The sequence below is a fragment of the Scleropages formosus genome, chromosome 10, assembly GCF_900964775.1.
Source record: "Scleropages formosus chromosome 10, fSclFor1.1, whole genome shotgun sequence".
Lineage (NCBI taxonomy): Eukaryota > Metazoa > Chordata > Actinopteri > Osteoglossiformes > Osteoglossidae > Scleropages > Scleropages formosus.
This window is the reverse complement of record NC_041815.1, coordinates 12,575,745-12,599,294: the sequence shown is the minus strand read 5'-3', so window position 1 is coordinate 12,599,294 and position 23,550 is coordinate 12,575,745. Positions and strand designations below refer to the sequence as shown.

Here is a 23,550-nt window from a genome sequence, read left to right as displayed (position 1 = left end):
ATGCTACACTGACTGGCTCGTACACTGTCTCTTACACATACACACACACACACACACGTACGGGAAAGAGGCGCAGGTGTGGCAGAGGATGTTCATAAAAAAATCAGTGAAAATAAAAGATGACACAGAAAGGCAGGAAAGGAGAAGCAGAATGAGAGGAGAGCAGGGGAGACGAAGCGTCTTCATGTGTCAGTCAGGTGCCGTCTCTTTAATCTCACACAGGTGTCTGACATACTTACTGCTGTTGTTTATGATGCTTCGCTTCCACAAAGTCTCAGATCATATTACACTGAGTCACTCTGTGTGTGTGTGAGTGTGAGTGTGCGCGCGCGCCTGCGTGTGACAGAGAGGCCATGTGAAAATGTGCCTTCAGATCAAGGAGCAAATCCTCGCAAACTGGATCACAGTCAGCAATGACAGAAAGTCAATGGCAAAGAATGTATCCCATCCAGTTAAAGAGTATTTGCAATTACATGCTTAATTTCGGTTCATTTGTCTTTGTATCGGTGCACACAAGCAAAATGATGGCCAAAGGAAATACAGACGCTGATTTGTTTTCGCAGTCTGCAAACGGATCTACACGCAACCCTTATAAAGATGTTTCATAGTGCGGCCACATGCTCACTCGAGTGTACGTTTGCATGAACACCGTGCTGCGTGTGTGTGTGAGATGTGTTTCGCATGTGGCGGCACATTTGACAGGAACACCAGTACCATATTAACATTCTCCTGATCATTTATGGTATTTTGGAGAGGAGAGATTGTTCTGCCAAAGGAGCATAGGAGATATTGATTTAGCATTTCCCCCCCACCCCCACTCCCAGTCCTAGAGCAGACAGGCAGCGGGAGGGGAGAAGCAGGGGTCCTTCAAATGTTCACCGGCTCTTCAAAGGACTGCTGTAACGTCTGTCAGCGTTCTCTGTCCAGCCTTTTAATGGCTTTTTCCTCTTAACCACTGTAACCTCAACCGAGTAACCATGCGAGCACAAAGGAGTAAACACACAAACAGCACTAAGTCACTATGGCGATTACTAAATTGGTCTCATCTTGACTTCTCATTTCCTCTCTTGGTTCTCTTGCTGTTTTGTGATCTCCCAGCATGAAAAGGGAGACAGCAAGAGATTCAGGCAAACAATGAAACCTAAGCTGGAGTAGAAAGTTGAAAATGAAATAAGAAACTGATGTGAGGGAAGGATGGGTGGGTCTGTGTACGTGTGTGTGTGTGTGTGTGTGTGTGTGTGGATGGGCAGCAGGTGCTGCAATAGTTAAAAAAAACTGCACTCTTAATACTGTGCGAGTTGTGAGCCAGCTGTTGTACCTTTGAAGAAGGAAAATAAAACTGCTCCAAGTCAAACACATCTCAGTACAGTCTATAACACAATACAATACACACACACACACACACACATTTTCAGAACCGCTTGTCCCATACGGGGTCACGGGGGAACCAGAGCCTACCTGGCAACACAGGGCGTAAGGCCGGAGGGGGAGGGGACACACCCAGGATGGGACGCCAGTCCGTCGCAAAGCACCCCAAGCGGGACTTGAACCCAGACCCACCGGAAAGCAGGACTGTGGTCCAACCCACTGCACCACCGCACCCCCGCACAATACAATACAATACAATACAATACAATAATATTTGAACAGGACAAAGAAGGATACTAGACTCACTGAGGCAGCTGTGTCCATAGTGCACCATGAAGTCAGCACCCAGGGCCCGGGCTGTGAAGTCATCCACGCAGCAGGCGCCATACGTCACATCCCCCATGACCAGCGTGTCGGCATCCGTGAACCTGGGGGATGACCGATCGTGAGAAAAACCCACCTGTGATGTCAAAATCAAATTTAATAGAATCAAGCTGTGGCACGCCCAGGCTATGGGAGACGGGGGATGGTGAGGAGTGAGGAGGAGCGATTTTACCCCACCTGTCGGTAATAATCGGCCCTATTTTACCCCGTCTTCCAAGCAGTAGGAGAGACTGGCTCGGGAGTTCCAGACAGACCCGAGAACTTGAAGAAACGCAAACCTCAGACCTCGAAGTCTCGACGCCCCGCACCAAGAGCACAAGATGGCACAAACACGAGAGAGCACCCCTCCCCCGTTCACAGATCCCCTTCGCATTGATGCACCGCACGTGTGAATAAAAAGAGAAGTCTTGCCTACCGAACGCATCCTGCGTGTTTGTGTGTGACTGTATACGGGAGGTCGCACAAGCCGCAAACACTTTGCTGCTAATTTGACATCGCCATAATATGTGCCCGCTCACCAGAGCGAGGTCCGGTGTTAAGTAACCTCCCAGGAGGGGGAAGCTCAGGGGTGCAGGAATTTAGTGTCTGCATTAAGAATTACCGGGACCGAGACATTGGGCAAACAGGAGTCCCACGCATCAGCAGAGCAGAATTAAACAACAGTAACACAAAAGGACAGCGGCTGGGGCCGATCGCGCACCTGCCTTCAAGGTGGAATTTAACAGTGGCTCTGAGGGTGATAAATATAATCCAATCTTTGGATTGAATCCCACCTCCACCTCCTGCTCGTGCTACTTTGCAAACCTGGGACTCCATGAGCCTGCCAGTACACGGCTGCACTCTGTTCATAGGACGTTAATAGCACTACAGCAATCGGCATGCTTGGCATTAAGCCAAAGGGCAAGGCAAACGCTCGCTCGAGTGGTTAATGGCCAGAGAGGGAAGCTGATGGGCCAGGGCATGCGACAGCAGGGGGTGGGGAGAGTTAGGGGCGGCATGCAACATTTTCTGACAGCACCGCCTACAGGTCAAGCCCTACAATACACCGTTGGTCCCTCAACCCCTGGTGCGAAGGAAGAACTCTCTCGCTCCGGCCTGTTCTATTGAGCAGACTTACGTGAAGGGCACCGCACGCCAGCCGAGACAAATCAAAACAGAAGGCAACACCTGGAACTCATCCGCTAGATAAATATTGGCTTTCCCAGATTTGGTTGACTTATCCTTTTTCTCCTCAAATTTTGTTTGCGTGCGTGTGTGTGTGTGTGTGTGAGTGAGAGAGAGAGCAAGCACACGGACTACAACTCCTGACGCAAATTAATGCCGAGCACTGATCTGTGCCACATACTGTGTACAAGTGCTAAAACACAATGAAGATAAGAGCACTGCTGAACGTTACTGGTTATCTACTCAGTCATCAATGGCAATAAAAGGAGACTGCCATGTTGTTTTATTCACCCAGCGGAAGCGATTACTTTAGTGTGACTTGTCGATGAAATAAGAGCACCATAAAGCAGCAGAGATGCAATAAACTAGATTAATCTGGTGCAAAGTGAAATATACGACACGGTACAGCGGTGGTTACACGAAGCTCAGTGAGTGGATTCTGCAGCAACGCGCTTGTGTGTGTGTGTGTGTGTGTGTGTGTGTGTACACTGGAGTGGAGGGGGTTGAAAGGTGTTACTTTGCTCCCCCTCAGTGCTATCTGGTAACAAACCTATTAACTCTTCAGAAAGACGAGGATGCCCTTTCTGAATCCCGCTCGCTCCGTGGCTGGACACAATCTCTGACTCTTAAAATGGAATATCAGAGCCAAAATATCATTAAGATGCAATTAAGATGCAGAAATGTCTGTGAGCTCTTTTAGAGGGCTCCTTAATTACTGCCTCTGTAGCAGCCAACGAGTCTGTGTGAAGTGGAGCCAGAAAGCAACACAACTCCAATTTAAGGATACACACAGCGCCGCGCACACATGGGTTACTTATACAAGATTACTTGCTATTTGCTCTTTAGCTGCATATTTTCTTAAGATCCATCAGGGGAAGTACCTTGCTGGAGGGTGAAAGTGAGCCTGTTCTGCGACTACATCCTGCAACCTTCATGCCCCAAACTACAGTTCCACAACCACCAAGTTAGCTGATCACCTTCTGCATCGTTCAAGTATCGAGCTGCTCAAAGCTCTGCTTACAGATACACATTTTCTTGTGCATCTAACAGAGACGAAAGAATGAACGCTGCGTAAAGAGCATTTTATCTCGGCAGATTCCTTTCGTTGAATCGTTATCGATAACCACTTATCCTAAAGTGGAGTTGCAGTGGTCTGGAGCTACACCCTGTAAGGGACACCAGTCCTTTGCAGAGTCTGGTTTCTTAAAAATTACAATAAGTATTAAAGAACACTGTACTTCTTCAATGAAGAAAAAACTTAACAAGGATCTTCAAAACTCAGTAGGATATTGGATCTAAGCTTTATCAATTAATGTTGGGAACGCAGAGAACGGTGTCATGGGTGAAAGGTGCCGTCAACTGGATGCGTATGCCTTTCTACATGGGCGAGAAGCCCATCTTGCGCCAACAGGGAAAGATTTACAAAGCAGATTTTCAACTCTGAGTGTTTCTGTACTCTCTTCTGATTCAATTCTATTCTACTCAATGACAAGAGACCTCACAATCCCCTGAAACTCAATTTAAGCAGTAGGAAAATCTGCGGAATGACAGACAATTAAATTATACTTTTTATTAGGGATTATAAAACCAGCTGGAGTGAAGAACCCACTTAGTGCAGCAGAGAGGCTGAAACAGCGGGAAAGCAGAAAGGGAAGAAAACTACTCCGTACAGGAAAGAAGCGTCCAAAGCGTCTGCAAGGACAGCTCGTGGCAAAGCATTCACGAGGAGGTTGCGTTGTGCCAAAGTGGGTTTTGCCAACGGTTTGGACTGTTCGCACAGGGTAGTCTGAGCATTGCAAAGCAAAGAGCAGCCAGAAGGCAAGCGAGATGCGCGCACGAAGGCGCGAGTCCCACTCGGGGCCGCAGGGGACGTACGGCCAAAGGTACGACTAGATGGCTGAAGACTCAAGGTCACGTTGGGCAAGGCACAGAACTTCGGGCGGGCTGCTTCAGTAAATCTCCATCCGTATAAACGAACCTGTACGAAAGGCTGCAGTATTCTTTGCTCTGCCAGGAAAACTCCTGCCAAGCCACTAACTAGTGAAGCAACAATGGTCACCATATTTCGGCATGGCCACGGTGTACTGGGGACAGGGAGCAATGCTCAACCTGCTGTAGGATTCTTGCTGTGACCCACACATGCTAGCCCTCCCCAACGGAAGCAAGAGGGTTACAGTCACACTGACACAAAAATAGCAGGAGGCCGACAAAATAGATTATTACTCACATATGTATAATAATCTATTTTTTAAAATATTCAGATGCAGAAGCCCCTGCATTTACCAGTAATGTGGACCCATTGCTGTCATGGTGATTTATGAAGAAGAAAAATATTACATTCTCTCAGCTGTGAGCCACTGTGTACTGAGTCACCACTCAGACAGACAGGCTGGGGATAGTGGGACTGAGCTACAGAGAGGTTTTGTGTGTGTAAGAGTGGGAGAGGAAAACAGGAAGAGAGAGAGAGAGTGTGTGTGTGTGTGTGTGTGTGTGTGTGGGTGACAGAAATTAAATAGCTGTACGAGAGAGAGAAGCAACTTTAGTGCCATTCTACAGAGCACAAACAGAGAGAAATGCACTGGCACAGCCAAAATGCCACTCTGCACCGGTTAAATAAAGACTAAAAATACCACTTCTGCAGAACTGCAAAGGTTCGATATGGGAAATTACAGCAACACTCAGCACAAAATAAAATCATGCAATTTTAGCACACTGTAACCGAGTCAAAGGTTAAACACAGGTGACTGCAGTCCTACTGTGCACAGGTAATGGAGACAAGTACAGCACTACCGTATAAAAGGTAATCATAGGTGTCTACAGCACCCCTGCAGAGTTTAAACACAAGCAATTTCAGTATTAATATGCACAGGTTAATTCACCCTGCGGAGGTACCGGTTTGGCAAATAGCCCAGTTGGGAAGGGATGGACATAACAGTCTTCAAATGAGTTCAAAGCTGTCTTGTGAAGAAGAAAAAAGTAGATACTACCACTGCCTGCCCTCTCTCCCAGGTGCTGCTAGATGCCTCCGTTACGTGGTAATTTCGACGTTGTCTACCCTTCCAACTCAGAAGAAAATGAGACCTGGCCCGGTTCTCCAGGAACTTCGGTCTTCTTCCACTCCTGCTCTGCTGGCTCAAAGTGTTTCTTGCCGAAAGCCTTCCCCACGCTCTGTTGGTGTGAAAGCTTTTTAGAAGTGTTTTCCCTCAAAGGCTCAGCCAGGGGACAAGTGCCTCCTGGACCAGAACCAGGGCCTGCACTTATTCTGCAGTCCCAGCTGTGCAAGGTTAACTGAAGGCATCCATCACATCAGCACAGAACTGGGGCATTCGTGTTTTCGTAGACACAGCCGCTCCGGTGACTGTACTGTAGTGTGTTGTAGTGGAATGTGAAGAAAGAGAATTTGTGAGTATAATAAGGGATACCTTAACTTAAGACATTTTAATGGCTCACAAACTATGCTAATGTGTTTAGAGTTATGCTCGAAATTGCTGCTACAAGTTGCAGGATCAAGACTCGGGATGAATTTGCACAAATAGGGGAAAAAAAAACGTAACGCATGTAAATCCCTTCCAGGTGGCTAAACGCATACATTGTGTAAACGTAGGGTGTAATGCAGGCTGCTCACCCTGGTCTTTGTAGGTCTCTGGCTCAGCTGTTCATTACTCAGCTGTGACTGGGACTTTGAGTTTGTTGCACAGCTCAAATCACATTCAGCTGAAAGCACCAGTTCAACATGCCATTGGCTTTCAGTTGTGCTAAAGCAAACTAAATTTCCGCAAACTATCACGTGTACATATGTCCTTAGGCCTCAGAATAACCGTGCAGTCACTGACTGGCTGAAATAATTAACATTGTTATTGATTTTAAAGAGCGAAAACAAGAAAAACCTTTCACCGTTAGGCCAGACATTACTTTTTAACATTTATTTGGTTTACCATGATAAAAAGACACCATTTGGTTTAGTGTGATCTGAATCATGAGGGCATTCGATCAAAGCCGAGTATTAATGAAAAGCAGAATACCCCGTGGGCCACAATGGACAGGCCTGTCCACCCAGGGTAAAATGCTATATTTTTTCCACCATCAATCTGGGTTACAGATTCTGCTATTTGATATGGATAAGGATGGCAGACCATTCAATATACACCAGAGGACAAAATGTCGCTCTGTAAATGCAGCAATAGATATTCTGCTCCCCCACCAGCTACTATAAGCACATAAATTAGGAAACAAAGGTGTTAGATCTAAATCCCTAGAGGGGCCAGTGAGTACAGTGTTTCCCCTGAATTGTAAACATCCAGCAATAGAAACAGTGAACGGTGTTAGAATATAGCAAGGCACTTTGGAGATCAACTTATTCAGAATAAATATATAATGTATAGTTATGTAAAGGTTACCACTTTGCCACGCTGTACTACATGTCGAAGACATCCTGACTGCTGTATTTACTTTCCCAACAAGGGGCCACAGCACACTCAGAAAAAGTCGTATGTTGTTTTATCGCTCTGGGAGGATGGAAACAGTGGTGATGGGATGGTCAGCTGTACTGGAATGGATATCCCCAAGATTTAGGGAGTGAGCCAGTGCAAATGTCCCCCTTGGCTCGCCATATTCAAAACAGGTTAAACTCTTCAATTACTTATATCCTGCACTTGGTGGGGACCCATGTTTCATTTCACCACAACTAGCTGGACATTTTTCACTGGCCAGAGTAAACGACACCGAGGGTAGTGAGTGCAGGGTACGCCTGGGTGGTCGACACCCAACTCTAGGCACTGCAGGAGAGCGCCAAGGACAGGTAATCGTCATCATCTGTTTAAAAAACTGAAAGAATAAATGGAGGGAAAGAGAGAGAACAGAAGAGAAAGAGGAGGAAAGAGGGATGTAGGGGGCTTAGAAGATGGTGGAGCCCTTTGGCAACGGCGCAAGTGACTCTGGGAACTGTAATACAGTAATATTGATAAATTTGACATCAGTAACCAGCTTTGCACAGGGATGACATGAAAAACACACCGACATAACACTTCCAAAAACAGAACGGCGTTTGGCAGGGGGCACAACAGTGGAGGATTAAAGGTTTTCGGCTCCCATCTCTGAGCCTCTCTTCCCCTCTTTACGGCATCATCCCTCATCATCCCCCGTTCTCGACGCCCTCTCTTCTTAAGCGGCAATGCTGCAACAGAACCCAGAGCACGAGGGAAGCTAGCAGTAATTGTAAAGCAGGAGACAGCGGTAAGCACAGAGGAGAGCCAACTGCGTCCGGGACCGGAGGCAGCGCTGACAGATGCTTTCTGTAATGCCATCAGATAATCCCTTAACTCCTTCAAAAAAAAAATAAATAAAAATACAATCAATTCAGTTTTCAATTTCTGTTTGGGCACATCTTGTATTGTGGACTGGCAAGCCTGCAAACGCCGACCCATTCAAGCATTGAGACTTCAGCCAAATTTAAGTGTTTATTTTTAAATTATTTAAATCCAATTAATGTGTATGCAACACATGAAAAGAAAGGGATCAAAATAGTGCTTCTTTAGAATACAACCACTTGAAGCTATTTATAGGGCACACAGCAATCTTTGTGGTATTTGTTAAAAATAAAAAGGGGCTATATTTTCACCCAGGCTGCATTGTGCCTCGGTTTGAAAGAGCACAAAGGCTGCGAAGGAGAGGGCAAGGGCGTATGAAGCCTTGAGAAGACAGCAAAGACTGCGCTGCGTGGGCCTTCAAAGCGGACAGCAGGACACCGTCATTCCAGTCTCTCCATGGCCGCCTGTGACCGCCACGAACAATGACGACACCTCTTTCATGTAAGATAATGATAGCTCTCAAAAAACAGTTTGGACATCTGAAGGCTAAACGCACAGCCGATTTGTACCGCGCGCTAAGGCGGTTCTGCGAGCTGATCTGCTGGCTTTCCACAGTAACTCAGTGACACGATGGTGCAAAATTACTACTACTTTTTAATACGAAGCCTTCTTACAATCTCCCATGTGACACATTACAATGGGTGACTAACGGTGTAGCGGGTTTTCAAACTCTTAGCGCCAAGTCGTATTGTATGGCTGAACTCTCTGCAAAGACACAAGACACACGAAGATGGCGGAGATATGAGGGAGCTGCAGTTAGTCCAGCATATAATTATTGTGTTTATCCAACTGGTTTCACGTTGGGTGTTAAGTTTCACTATGACATTTAACTTCAACCAGTGAACAAGGCAGCCCGTACTTCACTGAGCTCGCGGTCAAAATTTCAGGTTGCTCTCTTGTCCAGGAGTCTAAAAATTGTTACAATTCATGCTAGTTTTTCCATTTTCATCGACCGCTTGTCCAATGAGCGGCTACAGCGGTCCAAAGCTCATCGCAAACACACTGGGCGTGAGGTAGAGTACAGCCCGAGAGAATACCAGCCCAGTGCAGGACAATCACACACACAATTACTGACACACAACGCACGCAACAAGCAATTTAGAGTCCCCACTCTACCTGGCAGACGTCTTTGGACTGTGGGAGGGAAGTGGAGCACCTGGAGGAAGCTCACTTAAACATAAGAGCACAAACTCCAGAGACAGACAGATTGAAACCCATGTCCAAAAGCACAGCCCAGGCACTGTAAGGCTGCAGTTAATTCAATGACATTATTAACACTTCATGCTCCAGAGTAATAACAGCTATGTACTATCCGCAGATGGGGATGTGGTGGCACAGCGGTTAAAGCTGGTGCTGCACAGCTCCTTAGTTGCTTGGTGGGTGAGGGGTTCAACTTCAGCCCTACTGTGAATTTTGTGGACAGACTCAGATTTTCAAACAGAAGTAAACATAATGCCACCCTGTGACCACTAAGGAAAGTTGATGGCCAACAAGAGCCTTCCAATACTCTTCAGGCAACCTGAATGAGATGTTCATTCTCTCTCTAGTCAGTTTGTACCTGTATCTATTCCTTTAAGCATCACCTTCCTACCCTAAAACTGAGTATGCCTGTGCAGCAGCTTACACTGTATAAACTGTCACCTGTTTCCCCATTCTTCTGCACTCTCGACCCGCCACTGCTTCATACTGTTATGGACTCCTTACTTGTTCTCCACACTCAACTCCACTCACTGCTTTACCTTACTCCACCAGCATTCCTAAGGTAAAAAGCATCCACCCATAAAAGAAACAAAGTCAAAGGCAAGAAGCCGAGATGGTAAAATTATGTAAAAACAAACAACCGGACCCAAAGTTTTACTCCCAGCAGTGTGACAAACTGAACATCTAGATAAATCTGGTGCACACAAGTACACACATGTCCAATGTGTAAATAAAGTATTATTACGACTCAAAGACATTCACCGCCATTATCTGGTATCCTTTGTGACTAGAACCCTTCGTGCTTTTTATCTTTAATTCAAAGAACAATGAAAGAACATCCACTCTTTGCTTACTATTTTTCATGTCAGGTTTCATGGGACTGGGAATTACCACACTGATGTCGATTCCAAGCCCACGGAAACGTTACCTTGGGATGTCAAGAGCCTTTTATCTGCATGCCAGTGTGTGACAGAGCTGGCGATTTTCTAGATGACAACAGAAGTGGAGTAATTAAGTGTGTATATGAGAATGAGCACATCCTGTGGACCAGCACCAAATTTTTGACCCCAGCCAGGGATCAATGTCTTTTGAGATCAGTGGGCATATAAACAAACTGGTGTCCGAGGATTCATACAGTTCAGAGAAAGAAACATTCCTCTCCAACGGGCTGCGCAGAATGACCGTGCCAAAGTTGAAAACCTCTTCTATGCAATTATTACGAAAACACCCCTTTTGTAGAACGAGGACACAAGAACATTTTGAAAGCTACGTATATGTGATTCAACCTATACATGTGATGCCGAGTGAGTGGTACTTAACAACAAGAGCTGAACGTATATTTAATCTGTTTTTTGCACGAGCAAAGGATATACCAAAGCAGAGTCCAATGCAAAGCGGTGGCCTTTGGGAAACATGCCTCCCTGACCTGATGAGTACTCTACCAAAGACCTCTTCCCCACCGCACACGCGAGCGTGCAAAATATATACAAACTGCACTGTAGCCTCTCAGACTGAGTGTAATGATTGTGAATCAGAGAGAGAACGGCACAGGGACAGAAGAACACGAGGCCCTACTGTGGCGCTCAGCATCCCGCCTGCGTCTGGAAGGAAGTAGGGGTCCACGGCAGTTTCCAGTGCTCTCCTATCTACACAGCACACAGAATTCGGCTCTTCACAAAGTCTCGTGCAGACAAAATTAAAAGAACAAAACAAACGGGGCATGATGCTCTGGGTAGTGCTCCCCTCAGAGTCCCTGTGACATGCTACTGCCCCCCCTGCTCTGCTCATTTCATGCTAACTTACTGTAAATGCTGCCCTGAAAAACTACCTTCTCTCCTTATCTGAGCTTTTAAGTTGTTCTCTCTTCCTTTGACAATTCAATTTTCCACCACCAACCTGTCAATCATCTATGTTTAGGTGTCCCAGGGATGTCATTATCCCCAACTCACTAAATGTCACCACTGTCTCCACTGTTTTTATATATATCCTTGCAACGTTACATGTTTAACCCAATAGTGGCCAATTAAAATACAAATCAGCAAGAAGGAACAACACTGACATGGACCTCAGAGGCATGACTGAATTGGAGGGAACATGGCATTATATGAAGTTATAGAAACTGGCTACTTTGACAAAGTCAGAAAAGGACAACACATCAGTGTCAAACCCCATCAGGCCTATGAGTGATGTTTTACACCTTCACATCTCCATACTTAAATGCCAGTAGACAGCAGAGCAGCTGAAGAGCTGGAAAATGGTTGAGGTTCAAAATAAAGGCGCAAAAGCTCATCTAGTACTTTACAGAAGGGGAAAAACTATTAACCGTAAAGCTACACAAAAATGTGTTTCATGAAAGTAGTAATTGCTAATAATCTGTTTCCTACATCTCAGGATTATATTGTACTGCACTGCTGTTCTTTTATACCATGTTGTTCCTGTGCAGGGCTCAGAGGAGCATTATTAAGCAAGCAGAGAGGCCTTCAAAGCTACAAAGTGTAAACAAGACGATAAGACGCACAACTACGGCACACAAGGAAATCAGAGACACAGAGACTATGAGATAGACTGGAAATGGGGGGAGCAGGCAATTAGCAGCCTGTAATTACTTTCCTTCTGTTTGATCCGTTGGGCTGAGGCCAGATACAGACGACCATATTGTTGTATGAATCCCCTGAAGGAGTCAGTGCAAGGGTCTGCTGCCGATAAGAGCCAACGGCACAAACTCACACTTGAACAAAGAGGTTCAGAGCTAGAGTGCAGACTGGGACATGAACAAAAAAAGTCAGAGGTCACAGGAAAAGCAAAGCATGCATTTAACCTTGTAAAACTGTCCTCCCACTTTTGATCATAAGAATGTTTTACTGGAAAAGTATGACACGCAACAAGGCCGCGTGACTCCAAATTTCTACTGCCTTCATTAACGCAAATATATCTACATTGACTCATCATTCTGAAAGTAGCAATATGTCTCTTTCCCCCTCGGGTTTCCTGCTCAGAAAGCCATTTAGTATTGATCACTGATGGCGGCAATTAGCCTTTACTATGCAATTGTGACCTAATCTAAGTATCCCTAAAAACAGTGCTGTGAAGGTGGAGAAGAGGAGAAAGAGAGAAAAGAGGCAGCTGAAAAAGCAGACAGATCAACCGTTCAACCACCTTTTGTGTCCTGTAAGTTTAGCGGATGAAAGTTCATGCCAGTTAGAGACCATACATTTTTCTTTTTTCTTTTTTTTTTACCCCATTCCAGCAGCAGCTAGTGAGGTGGAATTGTGACATGGTGAATGTGGACAGTCAGTATTGCTCCCTGAAAAGGACAGCAAGATTCTTCTCCAATGACTCCCTATTTTTCACTTTTCAACCTCCTTCCCCAATGAAAAATTAGTGAACCAAATTTGCAAACAAGCTTAATTGAATTCATTATTCACTTGTCCATCTTCACAGAATCAATATTGTTAAGAGTATTACAAAAATGGATATTCCTGAAATATCATACTGCACATAAGCATTTTATATACATGAGAAATGAGGTCTGCATTTAATATGTGGATTAGCATTTCCACTACCATTGTTTCAAATGCTGCACCTATTACAAGACAACTTCCATCCCAGGAATAATAAGCATCCGGAAGATGCCCAAAATACCCAAAATAACTCAAGAAGTCATCAGTACAATGTATCTACGGAAATAACGGTTGACAAAAATTAATTTGCAAAAGCAATAAAAACAGCCACTGTGCACCAACAAAAATCACATGCACAACTCCAACCACTCTAGCATCACAATTTGTCAGATGTAAACAGCATGGTAACTTTTTAAAGCTCTACTTGAATGCTAGGGAACATTTCTAAACATAATACATATTCATGTTTTTTATGAATGCCACAATTTGGCCAATTTATACAAGTCCTTGATCTAACTGAAACAGCAGATTTTCACAGGTATGATTATGATCACCACCGCACTCTAAAATAAACACAATATCGCTGAGGAGTCAAGTGCATTGCTACCAATAACCCTTTGGCATTTACTCCATGTATTTCCTGAATAGTAAACTTCTGCATTTGACTGTTTAAATTTAAGCAAAAAAATCCAGAGTTACAAGGGGTTAAAAGCATTCACAGACAGCTATTTATTTTGTGATCCTTCGAATGTGTGTATATTTCTGTATGTGCAAGCAAAGAGGTCTATGCAGAAACCAGGACGACGCAATTAAGAAGAATAATGGTCTCGGCTTCTTGGAGGCGTTAAGAAGTGCAGTGGCAATAGCTGGCAAGCATAAGCAATCGTGTCTAATTTTCCACGGAGCCCCAGTTCTGGGCTGCAGAAGGGAATTATGATAACACTCGCATTGTTAATGACTTCAGCATCCCGGGTGATCGCAGCGGCCGTGCAGGCTCAAACACCATGGCCTCCTCACCAAGGACAGCTACTGCTCCCCCCTGTTCACTCTTACTGATTAATGATTTATGAGCTCTTGATGTGAGCTGCGTCCACCGGGCAGTGCCCAGGCGGGTGCCTACCTCTCAATAATGTCTGCAATCACGCATGCGAACATCTGCAGGCCTTCTGGAAACTGCAGCGCCACTGAGAAAACAAACAAACAGAAACACAGAAGGGAAAGAGAAATGGTTAGAATTACAAAATCAACCACACTGGACTGGATAGAGTCTGCGGTCATTACACCTATGCGGCACACGCAGTCACAGCGAGGAGGGGGCGGCTAAAGACACACCTGTTCCCCATCTGATACTAATGAAGTGTCCTTTTTAAACCCCCTTTGCTGGACAGATGGGAAAGACAACCAAAAAACTATACACCTGTACCTCCTCTCTCCAGCTCTGTTTCAAAGTACTTCAATCACTGGCATCCGTGGTTCATCCTGCCTCCCGAATGTGGTTGGAGTAACACAACCTACTATTATTCTAAGGTGCAACTTAAAGCATGGTATTGCCCACACTGAAAGATCCAAGACAGGAGTGGATTATTACAAGCGAAAATACGAACGACAGTATTACACCATTCAGAGTGTTATACGGTCTGTACAAGTAAATTCTGAATACTTTTGATATAGTATAACTGTAACGCAAAGTGCAGGAATTTCTGTTCAGACCTCTAGTTCCCATTCATTCCTCTCTCCTACCATCTATATGCCATGCTGGGCGATGGGGATGGACTCTCTGACTCATTGTTTCCACATGATACTCCCCTACCAGTTCACCCAGACTCTTAAAAACACACTGAATCACTGCGAAATGGGAGTCGGACAAACAAAAATGCCATTGGCCCTTATCGTAATGTGGAAAAGAATGGAAACGGTGCACGTATCCTTGGGGAAGGCAGTGCAGACTGCACAAAGAGCCAAAGCACATTACATTACAGGACATTAAATGGTATTTAATAGCACAGCGATCCCAGGGAATGCTAGAACCCCAGCCCCCCCGGCTGAGTACCTATGTGTTTACTTGAGTGGACAGAGCAACTTCAGGGTTCAAAAGCAATCAGGTACCACAGCTAATTAGCTGGGAGAAAGAAAGCAAAGGAAGAAGATGTGTGGAACGAGAAGAATATACAAAAGGGACACAAGAAATCATAACAAATGGTGAGAAGTAAATTCCTACAGTGTGTTGAAAAAGCAGATGGGTAATTAGGTCAGGCCATACAAAACCTGGAGAGATCCCCCACTGAGAATGGGGGACTTGAAGAATGGGGGGAGCATGTGTCTCCCCATGGAAAGGTTAAAGAGGCATCCTTCCCTGAAGCAAACAGACATTCGCAGACAGGCTAAGGGCCTCATTACCTGGGAAAGGGCGAGTTTATTAGGTGGAAAAGGTTACAAGCACACGCCATGCTTCCCGCTGACACTTACAGCAGCCTTGCCCACCCCTTCAGCCCTGGGGACCAGGAACAGCCCTCCCCCACAACCTGAATCCAGTTCAGTACCTGCACAGCAGCCCTACATCTCCCTGCCCGCAATCACAACTGAAAGTCACCTGTGATACAAAAAAAACTTACAAAAAAAAAAACACCCTGCCCCTGAAAGGAAGCACCACTTATACAGGTTGCCCAGAGTCTGGGGTGGAGGCAGACAGAAAATCCCACTGTGGAGAGACCTGGGCCCACTACTGAATGAAACTGAGACGCAGTGTGGAAAAGACAGAAAAGTGCAAAACTCGGTTCTGAATCTGCATGTGACCAAGGAAGGCCAAACTGCTAGGTGGTAAGAGCAAAACAAAAGAAGACGACACAAAGCCGTCTCTTGTTCCATGGCCAGCGCAGGCCAGAGCTACAGCTGGATTTCTTAACTCAGGTGTTTGTTCTTTCTGATTAAGAATCTGGAAGAAACTCCTGGCATGAAGTTTGGTCTGTGATTACAGAGAATTGTTAAAGAAAGAAGGGGGCGCGGTGGGTTGGACCGGGTCCTGCTCTCCGGTGGGTCTGGGGCTCGAGTCCCGCTTGGGGCGCCTTGCGACGGACTGGCGTCCCGTCCTGGGTGTGTCCCCTCCCCCTCCGGCCTTACGCCCTGTGTTGCCGGGTAGGCTCCGGTTCCCCGTGACCCCGTATGGGACAAGCGGTTCTGAAAATGTGTGTGTGTGTTAAAGAAGGCTCTGCCATGAGCACCGCTGTATTCTAGCCAGAACCTTTCCATAATGCTCCACACAGAGTTGTTTTTTTTTCTGTAGTCTTGTATATAAATAATTGCACAAATAAACAAACTAATGTTACTGACAGTGAAAACTACCAGTAAGCACAGTCTGCTCCAACCCATGTTTTACCTACAATCCTTCTGTAGAGTAATCAGTTTCTCATTGCCCCCAAGGGACCTAAAGGCTCCATCAGCATGAGGGTCAAAGGTCAAAATGTCAAGTCCTAGAAAAGATCCTTCTGTTATACACATATTCAAAAAATTTACCTGCATCGGAACAGAAAATGCCCAGCTGCGCAAAATGTGCAAAACGCTACGTTGTCTTATGATCCTGTTCGCAATAAAAGCAACATCTGATACGATAAAGAGAAAGTAATAACAAAATGACAGCAAACAAACTTTCACGCCCTTAACTAAACACAGCAGGCGGCTGTGATTACGGTGCACCCACATTACCGTGCAGTTTGCAGATAATGATCCTCTCTGTCAGTGAAGGCCACACCCTCTCACACAGGTGTCACTTGCTGAATTGAGCTCAGGTCGCTAAAACAAGCCTGAACTCCATGCAATTCAGATGAGGAATAAACATAGGAATTTTCACTTTCATGAATATTCATGCATCTCAGCAGTGAAGAACCACTTTAACACCTGTTTGTTTTTATGTTTTTAGCTTCCCACTAACTAAAAGGATAATATGCAAACACACATGCATGTGTGCACTCGCTGCGCATAAAAATGTTTATTTAAAAAAAAGAAAAAAAAAGACTGCAGTCGAGACCACAGACCGGGGAACTATGTCAGTGCCGCTGCTTTAGGAAGACGTGCCGTTTTATTTTAAGTGGATGGGGCCTTCCGAGGCACAAACAGTTTATGGTGTTTCACGTTCAACCTCCCCCCCCAGGGAAACGCAGCAGGGGTTTCAAGGTTTGTGCGGACACAAGAGGCTGTTTTCCATCTCGCCTCAGTCCTGCTCAGCTCCTCTTATTTTCTGCCTCTGTCTCCCCCAACCCTCCTTCCTCTTCACAGGTACAATTCAGTTTGCAAGGCTGAGTGTCAGGGGGGCATCCGGGACAAGGAGACCACAATTTGGTACGAGAGACACAAAACCGTAACAAGACACGACTGAGAGCAAAATACCAACTATACAAAGAGAACAAGAATACCTGTAATAAAATAACAGAAACGGGAAAATCTGATTGGTGGAGACACAATAAGGGAAAATATTTTTATACGGCCAGAATATATCCTGACAAATGTTTCTACGTCTATATTGATCAAGAAAAACCATCAAATGTTATCTTTGGGTTTTCGACGAATGAGAGGGAAACAATTTTATACACTGGATATAGAAACCTAGATTAACCTGATACAGGCCTGCATATACCCTTGTTTGGTCTCCATATGTATGGCCAAAATAAGCAAAGCGCATCTCATCATGCTGCCACTTCTGTGCACTCTGAAGGTGTAGTTAGAGCACCTGTTGTCAGTGAATATTTACAGGAGCATGGAGAAAGAGGGGTAGTGGAGACTGGTTGAAGACCCAGCCGCTCAGTGGTTGAGCTGCAGTCTTGAACATGAACGTGAACATCCTCAGAAAACATCAAAGAAAGCCATCTATGGAGACAGCATTAAATTGAGGGTTCGGACAGCTTCCCCTACTAACTCCTCCCGTAAAAGTATAAGCACGAATTTCCACACCAAAACAGGCCTCCATTTAGAGCAGCCTGAAGTTCAGACCCAGTTTCAGAACACCTGTGTCATCACCGAACCAACTGTCTCAGTCCTGTGAAAAAAAACGTAAGAATGTGAACCGCTGAGAAAAACGAACGGACACTTTCTTGTGTTTGGCTGCCAGTAAGATCCCTCCGAATCGGGCAATATTCACGGGAAAACGAAAGAGTAGAAACCCAGCGGTTCGTGGGTGGTTCAAAGCACATACACACGCAGATGTAGGCTGAGAGGAACTGAGAGAGAGCAGGCAGGCAGACAGCAGAGATGCAATGAACTTTGTTCTGGGAGCTCTGGAAGAGAGAGGGAAAGGTTTCTAATGAAGACATCAGACACAGAAGCACTCTGGCGGGCCACGACGCAGCCCCTGGGACGGCCCTCTGCCAGGCCACCAGCTGCTCGCCATCCTCAGCACCCACAGCTTTGCTCGTTTACACACCGCTCTAAACAGACTGAAACATCACTGTGCCCCCTTCACTCCTGGCCACACGCAGCCTGCCCGTATTCCTCATTCTCTTCTCATTTACTCCCCGTGGTTCTCTCCACCTCCCCTATCTCAACAGCCATCTTCCTTTCCTAATTTCATTCCTAATTCTTATTCCCAGCCACTGCCCCCCCCACCTGCCTCCTCCACCTTACTCGAGTGGCAAGCAGGGTGGCTCAATTAAGGGGTGAGATTGTTTTATTTCAGCGGCTGTCCCTCTTCTAATACACGGGGCAGAAAGAGCGGCAGGCACGCTGGGACCCGGGCGCGCTGTCAGTGAATGCATCAGAGAGCGACTCGCACGTTGGCCGGGTGGTGCTGCAGAGTGAGCAAGCGTGTGGAGGTTTGTATATCTTATTCATACTATACCCTGAAATCTGAGGTGTATTGCAAAGCAAATACAACCTGTTTCATTCCTACAGTTCCATCCACACCTCCCAGTCCAGATATGAGCAGGCACAACGGACCTACAACAGGAGCACTGCAGCGCAGTCGCTTCTCAACTAGGTGTGCCAGTAAGCAACAAACAGTAACAAAAAAGGGAAGATGAAAAGAACTGGTTGGCCACCCTATGTCCTTGATGGCCACATGCCACGTGGTTCATGTCTCAAATATTTTTACTGCCCGTGGCACCAGCTGCGAGTCAATCCCTGACTGTTAACGCTACGCCTGCAGGACCCCTGCCCCGACCTAAAGAGAAAACAATGGATAAAACGGACAGATGCCGATTTAGGAAAAAGTGGCACTGCGAGTTGTCACTGCATCCTGTCACTCACCTCTCCTGGCCTTGGCCTGCCTCGCTCGCCATACTGTCTTGTAGATCTCAAAGTTGTAATTGGCAGGCAGTGCGCGAACAGCTTGCTGAAGCTCTGGGTCATTCAGGATCTCATCAGGGATCTGGTTGGCCACCCGCCGGGGTCCTCGCACTATGACAGGGGCGCGGGGACAGAGGTACCTTTAATCGTGAACGGCGCATAACCGTTTCTGACAAAAAAAATCATAGCTGGCGAAGAAGGGGGTGCATCTGCTGGCGCGCAATGTGTTTAACGTGATCGGAGTGTCAAAAGCACCAAATTTCTGTTCAGCTGAGCTACAAAATGTGAGAGTCTCTCATTCGGAAACTGACTTCCGCCGAACACCAATCCAATGTGACGCTTCGCCGGCAATGCCATTTCTCGTAGAGACAGTCACAAACTTTGAACTTCCCACCCACCGCCCATAATTCTGCTGGCACTGGTGGGACAAATCTGTCAGACAGACTCATGACACTCTGTTACATCAGCCATTTTTTGGCACTAAGGTAAAGGCTTGGAGACTGGATGAAAGCAGGACTCTGCTCTCCAAACGTGGCTCCGCGATCACGACCAGATGGATGCCTGTGTACGGTGTACCCGGACACACATCGTACCTTTTCATTATTTACCCAATAATCGAGGCTATGAAATCTATTAATTTTTATTGCAATACTGCCATGAATAAGACATAGATTATAGAGAAGCTTACGGCGCGGCTGAGGTGAACGTCTGTCTCTCAGTCAGTCGCCGGGTATTTGTTTCGGCCGTTCCTTCATTTTTCCCTCTTCCTAACAAATCTCCAAATTCAGACTTGGTCTCTTTAGAGAAGAACATAACTGGGATATTTTTATTTATGAAAATGTTAGTGCTTCAGTTCAGGTGAACTGTTTTTGTTCGGTTGTATGAGACTCATGACATGACAGGACTGGAGTAATTCGTGAATAAATTCTTGTCGGTGTGACAGCCAGGATAGCCAGTTCATTAGCTCATATATTAGTGGTACACAGCTAGCATGTACTCTGGACCGTGGACGATGATAATAAATTAAAAAAAAAACGAGTCACTGACTCATTCATATTTTATTTTACATACAAATTTCTCGTTAGGGTGCGGGCGAGCTGCTATCGAACTCTACCGACAATCGCCAAACTACGAAACACACAGGCCTTGTGCCACCTCCCCTCAGAACCGCTTTGTAAGGCGACACTCGGACACACCACGAAAACACACAACCTGCTACTGTCGCCTTCTTCGCCGTCACCACGGCCGTGTCTCGCGCGGACGCCGCCATTTTCCAAACAACAGCACGTGGCCGCCAGGAAGGCATTACTGGTAGATCGCAAAGCGAAGATAATCGAACTCCGAAGTGATCGAACGAACCTGCCCTCTGCGTTTTGCTCCTTAGTTCAGTTACTTAAACGTTGGTTATAGTCGCACCGGTGTGACGTTACCGAATGTCAGCTACGTCAACGACGCCTGAAGTTTTGTTCAGAAATATTTCGCAGCTACTTAATTAATAAGCCAAACCTTGCTTCTGCATGTGTGTTGTAGCAGTCGAAACGAAAGTATGGCACTTCGCTTGGTTTAAAAAAATCTGATTCTTTCCGCCCCCAGTAATAAGAGTCTATCTCGCACTCTGTCATTTTCCACCGCCATCTGCTATTGCTACGTGGCTGTGAATAACAGCGAGATGGTTGGAAAAGGTATGAATCATAAATCTTCCAAATAACAGGTAAAACAACAATGGCGTAATCAAGATTGTGAAAATCCCCCACACAAGCCAAGGTTCGTAGGTTCTAATGCAATTATGTATTTTTTTTGCATCTTTAGGTTTTTCCTCTATAATTACATCACTTAACAATGAAGAATATGACACCAAGAGATGTGGATCCGCATGTAGAACAGCAGGACAATAACAGTGTGAAATAAGCTCAAAAAAGTACTAAAATACAAAACATTCACTGGAGGCTGATGTTTAGACAGGTCTGTGGGTAGAGAAACCCATCAAAATATCCAAAAACACAGTACATTTGCAGTAGAATCTGTTCAAAAGCTCATTTTACATTTAGCTGATGCTTTTCTTCAAAGCAACTTCCAATCTTAAGGTACTACAGCAATAGGTGAGATTCGAACCGATCCAAAGGCGGCAGCAGCTCGAACCGCTACGCTACCAGCTGCCTCCAGTTTAAAATGATCTGAACTGCCATTAACGTGTTCATGTTAATCCTGTGTAGCACCATTTAAAAGACTAACACATTTTCTCCTGCTACATACTTTATTGTCAGACGATTGGTCCGAATGCTTTACTTCCTAGACCTCCAGTTTTATTGGACCTGATCTCAGGTGCCCTTTACTTGTTCTTCAACAGAGCACTGAAATGTAATTAGTTTTCTGTGTCTGCACAGCCTGCACTTTGATGTGCTACAAAATGTATTCATTCTGTATTGGTAGCGAGGGCAAGCAAGTAAAAACATCTCAGAGGAAGTTAGCGCTCATGTCATTCCGTTTGCTTCACATTCGACACGAGATTCCAGGTTTACAATGGAGGGCATATGGGGACTGGAGAATCACCTGGAAATATAACCTCTCCCAAGGCTTGAGTAACCATGGTAACAAGCGCTAATTGAGACTAATTGGCTGTGATGGCACTGCCCCTCCCTGTGGGATGTCCGGTGGAGGCTGTGTCTGCATGCTCATCAGTGGAGCCCCACCAGACAACACGGTGGAGAACCGGGCAGAACAGGGCGGCACAGAGCCCCAGTCTGACCCCCCCATCCATCATCTGTCCACCTGCACTAATTACCACCTTGCGCACTCCTGTCCTTGCCCCCTGGGTCCTTGGCAATCTTGTCTCACCTACCTCTACCCTCCACACACACTTCTGAGCTTTCTCTATTTTCTACTTCTCTTCTGTGCTAGCACATTTTTACTGGCAACTTTTTAGCTTTGTTTCATTGACCATATATTTTTTTTAATTAAAACTGGCTAGTATTTGTCAATACCCCATGGACTTGACTCAATACTCTTATTGTATTTTCTTCTCTCATTTTTCTCTCCTGTTTTTTTCTTTGTTTTCTTTCTTCTTTGTTCTCTTGCTACACAACAGATTGTGTTGCCATGCCGTGACATGTTTGCCAATATCAGACAGAAGTACACAGCAATCCTCGCACCATTTTGTCACCTCTCTGCTATTTCAGCACCCAGCACTGCAAGAGAAGTCTTGCTAGAGCACCAGCTTCAGCAGTCCTCACTGTTGCAGGGGAAAACTGATGGAACATGAGCTTCAGCGTTCCCCCTTGAGTACACACTAAACAGTGGAAAATGAAAAACATGCATGTATGCATTTTCTTATTAATGGCATTTGAAGAAATGTGTAATTGAAGGTTTCTGTTTAAAATTCATTTAAGGACTAGCTTTTAATCTCATTTATTTACTGGTTAGATTGGTGTAAAACAGTGGTTCTTTATTTTGGGTGGATGGATCTCTTGGGGGTCAGCAGATGGGCTTCAGGTGACCATGAAGTGCAAGACTGTTGAAAATAACCGAAAATATTAGCGTAACATCCATCCATCCATCCATCTTCCTCCGCTTTTATCCGGGGCCGGGTCGCGGGGGCAGCAGTCCGAGCAGAGTCCTCCAGACTTCCCTCTCCCCGCACACCTCCTCCAGTTCCTCTGGGGAAACCCCAAGGCGTTCCCAGGCCAGCCGGGAGACATAGTCTCTCCAACGTGTCATGGGTCTGCCCCGAGGCCTCCTCCCAGTGGGACAAGCCCGGAACACCTCCCCAGGGAGGCGTCCAGGAGGCATCCGGAACAGATGCCCAAGCCACCTCAACTGGCTCCTCTCGATGCGGAGGAGCAGCGGCTCTACTCCGAGCTCCTCCCGGGTGACTGAGCTCCTCACCCTATCCCTAAGGGTGCGCCCAGCCACTCTGCGGAGGAAACTCATTTCTGCCGCTTGTATCCGCGATCTCATTCTTTCGGTCATGATCCAGAGTTCATGACCATAGGTGAGGGTAGGAACGTAGATCGACCGGTAAATTGAGAGCTTTGTCTTACGACTCAGCTCCCTCTTCACCACAACAGACCGGTACAATGACTGCATTACTGCGGACGCCGCACCGATCCGTCTGTCAACCTGCCGCTCCATTTTTCCCTCACTCGTGAACAAGACCCCGAGATACTTAAACTCCTCTGCTTGAGGGAGCAACTCCCCCCTAACCTGGAGGGGGCAATCCACCTTTTTCCGACTGAGAACCATGGCCTCGGATTTGGAGGTGCTGATTCTCATCCCCGCCACTTCGCACTCGGCTGCAAACCTCCCCAGTGCACAATGCAAGTCTTGACTTGATGAAGCCAACAGGACCACATCGTCCGCAAAAAGCAGAGACGAGATCTCGCGGCCACCAAAACAGACAC

At 46.0% G+C, this 23,550-nt stretch overlaps 1 protein-coding gene across 2 annotated transcripts in view; it reads right to left on the bottom strand.

Moving 5' to 3' along the window:
• dph1 (diphthamide biosynthesis 1) overlaps positions 1-20,461 on the bottom strand; it is a 33,071-nt gene extending 12,610 nt beyond the window's left edge. Inside the window, exons 1-4 of one of the 2 annotated variants that reach the window (XM_018748262.2) lie at positions 20,366-20,461; positions 19,115-19,264; positions 14,004-14,067; positions 1,675-1,796 (exon numbers count right to left, since the gene is read on the bottom strand). In XM_018748262.2, the coding sequence (XP_018603778.2) occupies positions 1,675-1,796; positions 14,004-14,067; positions 19,115-19,264; positions 20,366-20,459 (430 nt within the window). In that variant the 5' untranslated portion in view covers positions 20,460-20,461. The remainder of the gene's footprint in view (positions 1-1,674; positions 1,797-14,003; positions 14,068-19,114; positions 19,265-20,365) is intronic. The other variant, XM_018748263.2, reaches the window with a different exon arrangement.
• Between the last annotated feature and the right edge of the window lie 3,089 nt (positions 20,462-23,550).